The 4,532-nt window shown below is 29.2% G+C and overlaps 1 protein-coding gene across 1 annotated transcript; it reads left to right on the top strand.

Moving 5' to 3' along the window:
- Nucleotides 1–2,568: 2,568 nt before the first annotated feature.
- LOC110657076 (exocyst complex component EXO70H1-like) lies at nucleotides 2,569–4,532 on the top strand. Its single transcript, XM_021814138.2, has one exon. The coding sequence runs from the start codon at nucleotides 2,600–2,602 to the stop codon at nucleotides 4,484–4,486; it is 1,887 nt and encodes a 628-aa protein (XP_021669830.2). The 5' UTR covers nucleotides 2,569–2,599; the 3' UTR covers nucleotides 4,487–4,532.

Here is a 4,532-nt window from a genome sequence, read left to right as displayed (position 1 = left end):
TGGGATGTTTACAAATAAAAGAAAGCGGGCTAATTTGATGTGGTCCAAAATAAGAATGAGAGGTGAATATTGAGAGAGTTAATTATAAGTGGGATCCCCTAGGAGAGAGCATAGCATTACAAAGTCAAGCCAAATTAAAGTCGCTTGCTATTAAACATTTCTGCGGTCTTTTGCAGCAGAAGTACCTCTTCATTCCTTACCATGCAAGGTTTTCCCTTTTTTTTTTTTTTAGTTAACTATTAGAGTTTATGTATATTTTCCATGAAAAATCAATGAAATTAAGTTCTCTATAGATTTTTTTTTGGTCACTTATTAATTATATGCATCTGTCTCTATCTACCACCAAAATTTATAATTAAAACTCGATACAAAAGAATTAGAGAATTATATATATATATATATTATTTTGAAAGTTATAATTAGATTTTTTTTGGTTATATTATTTTCACTTGTTCATGTTTAAATTATTAAGTTTTTTTTTTCATTTATTAAATTTTAAATTTGAGATAAAATGATAAAAAAAGATGTGAATATATATGAAATATAAGTAAAGAGAAAAATTTTAAAAATTAAGATAACAATATAAAATATATTGTTTAATTATTAAAATTTTTTTTTCCATGAATCAAAGTTTGCTAAAATTAATAAAAGTATTAAAAATTAATGAACAAATTAATAAAATTAAAAGGATTAGTTAAAATTGATATAAGCTAAAAGATTTGAATTATTTTTGTTAAATGATGAATTTAAATTGTTTAATTAAATTTATTTCTAAAATTAAAATTAATATGAAAGATTTAGAACCTAATTAGGCTAAAACAGAAAAAATTTATAAAGGTTTGGATTTTTTTGTCATTTAGTATTTTTTTAATTTTCAATTATTTGTTTTGGTCATTTTTTTTTTAAAATTTATTTTGGTAAAGTTAATTTTCTATAATTGTTCAATAACATCATGAGTGATTATGTGAAGTTACATATTAGTTTAATTTTCTTTCAATAAATATGGTAATCTTCATTTGTTTGACAATTTAATACAATGTTTGGATAAACAAAATAAATAAAATGTGATGCCTTTTCTGGCTTTTTGGCTACAGAATTATATTTGCACTGACTATGTCTATTTGAGTGATGAAAAATAATGAAGAACAAATCAACAAGGTTGTCAATCAATTTTTTATACATTACCTCACCGTTATTTCATGAAAAATAATTTATACATGAAAATATTTTTCATAAAAATTATTTTTAAAAAAATTTTTTTTAAAAAATATTTTATATTATTTAATTATAATATTAAATTAATAACATATATTTATATTATATATGTATAGTTTTTACATTTTAATAAAATTATCAGAATTCGAAAAATAACTTTCTCTTTTAAAAAGACGAAGTTATTTTCTTTGAAAATAGCTTAATTTTACTTTTTATTACGAAAATATTTTCTATTAATTTATTTTTCTTGAATGCTCTAAACACGGTAAAATATAGAAAATAATATTCATAAAATAAACGAAACCTACATTTAATTGGAATTTCTGATTTAGTTAATAATAGATCATTTATTTTAAAATGGAAAGATTCACAAAAAATTAGTAAAAAAAATTAAATTAAATTAAATTCTTATAAAATTCTAAATTCCAAAAAAGGAATCTAATTCTAAGGGTGAAATTCAAAACCTAATCAAATAAATTAGGAAGCAAATAAAAATTTGGTTAATTGAGATAAATTTGAAACACTTCTATTATAATATTGTTTGACATATGATGGTAAATTATATGAAGATTAACCAGAATAATTTATAACACAAATGAAATTGTTCAAGGTGTTGTTCCTTTATGCTAAATTAAGTATCTATTTGGTATTGAATTTGAAGGATTCAAACTGTTTTTTTTAAATAAAAATATCATTTTAGATGCTATTAAAAAAAATAATTTATAAAAAAATTATTTTTTTATTTTAACATTTTTATGACTAAAACTTATCAAATTTAATTTTAAATTATTTTTAATACTTTATAATTAATATATTTAAAAAAGTAATTTTTTTAATAATAATTTTAATAATAATACTAAATAGGCCCTAAGTGGACAATTAAGCTATGGGCAAGACCCAGACATGTAATACAATTAAAGGAAGACTTGAAAAATTTTTTTCCCAATCTGCAGTCTTTAGTGCTTGGCTTTGGATCAGACCTACAAGGGCTTCCTTCTCCACAGGAGCAATACAAAATTAATGACATTTAATAGTCAAAGGATCAACATATCCTTATTTGAATGATAAGTTACATTTGTTTGCCCATACATGACCGCAAGTCAAGGGTCCTAAGTTAGCCTTGAATAATTTTAATAAAAAGTAATGTAATTTAATGTAGGGGAAATTATCAAAATAAAATTATGTACTTTTAAAAATTTTATAATTATACCCATATTAAAAAAATTATCAATTGAATCCTATACTTTTTAATTTACCAATTCTATCTTATCATTAACTGAGCCATTAATTCACTGACAAAGACACCATATCACCGGCCATATTAGATGTCACCGTATCAGACCTACAAGGGCTTTGTCTATAAACTTACATCCTTTCAAGATAAATGCTTCTCTTGAGGACACCAAATACTAATCACACATTCATGGCAAGAAAAGGATTTTCATCTCTCTTCTTGTCATCCTCAAAAACCCTTTCTTCTTCTCTTTCTTTTCCAAGCTCTTCCATTCCTTCCTCTCCTGTTGTTCACAATTTGACTGAATCCATGATGGAAGAGAACATAGAAAATGCAGAGTTAATCATCAAGAAATGGGATCCAGACTCATCATCAATCGCTCATTTATTCCACCAGAGAAAAGAAGCAAAAGAGTTCCTCAAAAGTGTCAAAGAACTTCGCCGAGCCATGCACTTTCTAGTTTCTGAACATTCAGCCTCTAATAAGCTTGTTCTTGCTCAAAACCTCATGGAAATTGCCATGAAAAGGCTTCAAAAAGAATTTTATCAGATATTGTCTGCATATCGTGACCAACTTGATCCAGAGTCTGTTTCAGGTCTATCTTCAGATGGGTTGAGCAATTCTGAATACGAAGATGAGGTTGAATCAGAAGAAGAGATTAAAATAGCTGGTGAATCAATCACTAAGGTTGTGAGAGAGGCTACAAACGCCATTTCTGATCTCAAGTCAATAGCTGATTGTATGATAGGTGCAGGCTACGCTAAAGAGTGTATCAAAATATACAAATTGATCAGAGAGTCCATAGTAAATGAAGGACTGTATCTGCTTGGAGTTGAAAGGTTCGGGTCTTCTCAAATTCAAAAAATGAATTGGGAAGTTCTTGAGCATCTGATCAAGAACTGGCTGAATGCAGTAAAGATTGCTGTGAAAACACTTTTTAGTGGAGAAAAAGCTCTATGTGATCTAGTTTTTTCTGCATCTCAGACTATCAGAGAATCATGCTTCACTGAGATAACCAAAGAAGGTGCAACAAATCTCTTCAGATTTCCTGAACTCATCGCTAAGAGCAAGAAAACACCAGAAAGAATTTTCCTGCTAATGGAACTCCATGGAGCTCTCTCCAGTCTTTGGCCTGAGATTGAACTGACATTCAACTCTGAATCAACCTCAGCAATTAAATTACAAGCTTTTTCTTCACTGCAGAGACTTGGTGAGTCAGTCCAGGCTATTCTATCTGACTTTGAATCAACAATTCAAGAGGACTCAGCAAAAACTCCTGTTCTTGGTGGTGGTATTCACCCGCTGACTCAAAGAGTGATGAATTACATATCTGCGCTTGCAGATTACGTTGGGATTCTCTCTGACATCGTCACGGATATTACTCCGTCGGGGAATTCACCATTGCCTGAATCTTACTTTGAGAGTCCAACCTTTGATGATGGCTCAACCACAGCAATCTCAGTCCGCTTTGCTTGGCTCATACTAGTTCTTCTATGCAAGCTTGATAGCAAAGCAGAAGTATACAAAGATGCTTCTTTATCATATCTATTCCTGGCAAACAATCTTCAATTCACCATTGAAAAGGTCTGCACTACTCGCCTTAAGATCCTGCTAGGTGAGGATTGGGTCATCAAGCATGCCAAGAAGGTTAAACAATATGCAGCCAACTATGAAACAATGGCTTGGGCAAAAGTCTTCTCATCTTTACCAGAGAGAACTTCTCCAGAACTATCACCTGAAGCAGCAAGAGAATGTTTTCGGAGGTTTAATGCAGCTTTTGAAGAAGCATACAAGAAACAGGCATCATGGATTGTACCAGATGGGAAGTTAAGGGATGAATTGAAGGTATCAATAGCTAAAAAACTTGTGTCAGATTATACAGAATTTTATGGAAGGTATATTGTGATGTTGAGTGGAGAGAAGAATTTGGAGTTGTTGGTGAGGTTTGGTTCAGATGATTTGGGGAACTATCTTTCACATTTGTTTCAAGGAGTTGCAATTTCAAATATTTCCTTATCATCTTCTTCATCCCATTGATGTATGCCCCGATGAAGGTAAACTGACAGAACAAATTAATGCTGTA

This window comes from Hevea brasiliensis, chromosome 8, assembly GCF_030052815.1.
Source record: "Hevea brasiliensis isolate MT/VB/25A 57/8 chromosome 8, ASM3005281v1, whole genome shotgun sequence".
Classification (NCBI taxonomy): domain Eukaryota; kingdom Viridiplantae; phylum Streptophyta; class Magnoliopsida; order Malpighiales; family Euphorbiaceae; genus Hevea; species Hevea brasiliensis.
This window is presented reverse-complemented; position numbering and strand designations above follow the sequence as displayed.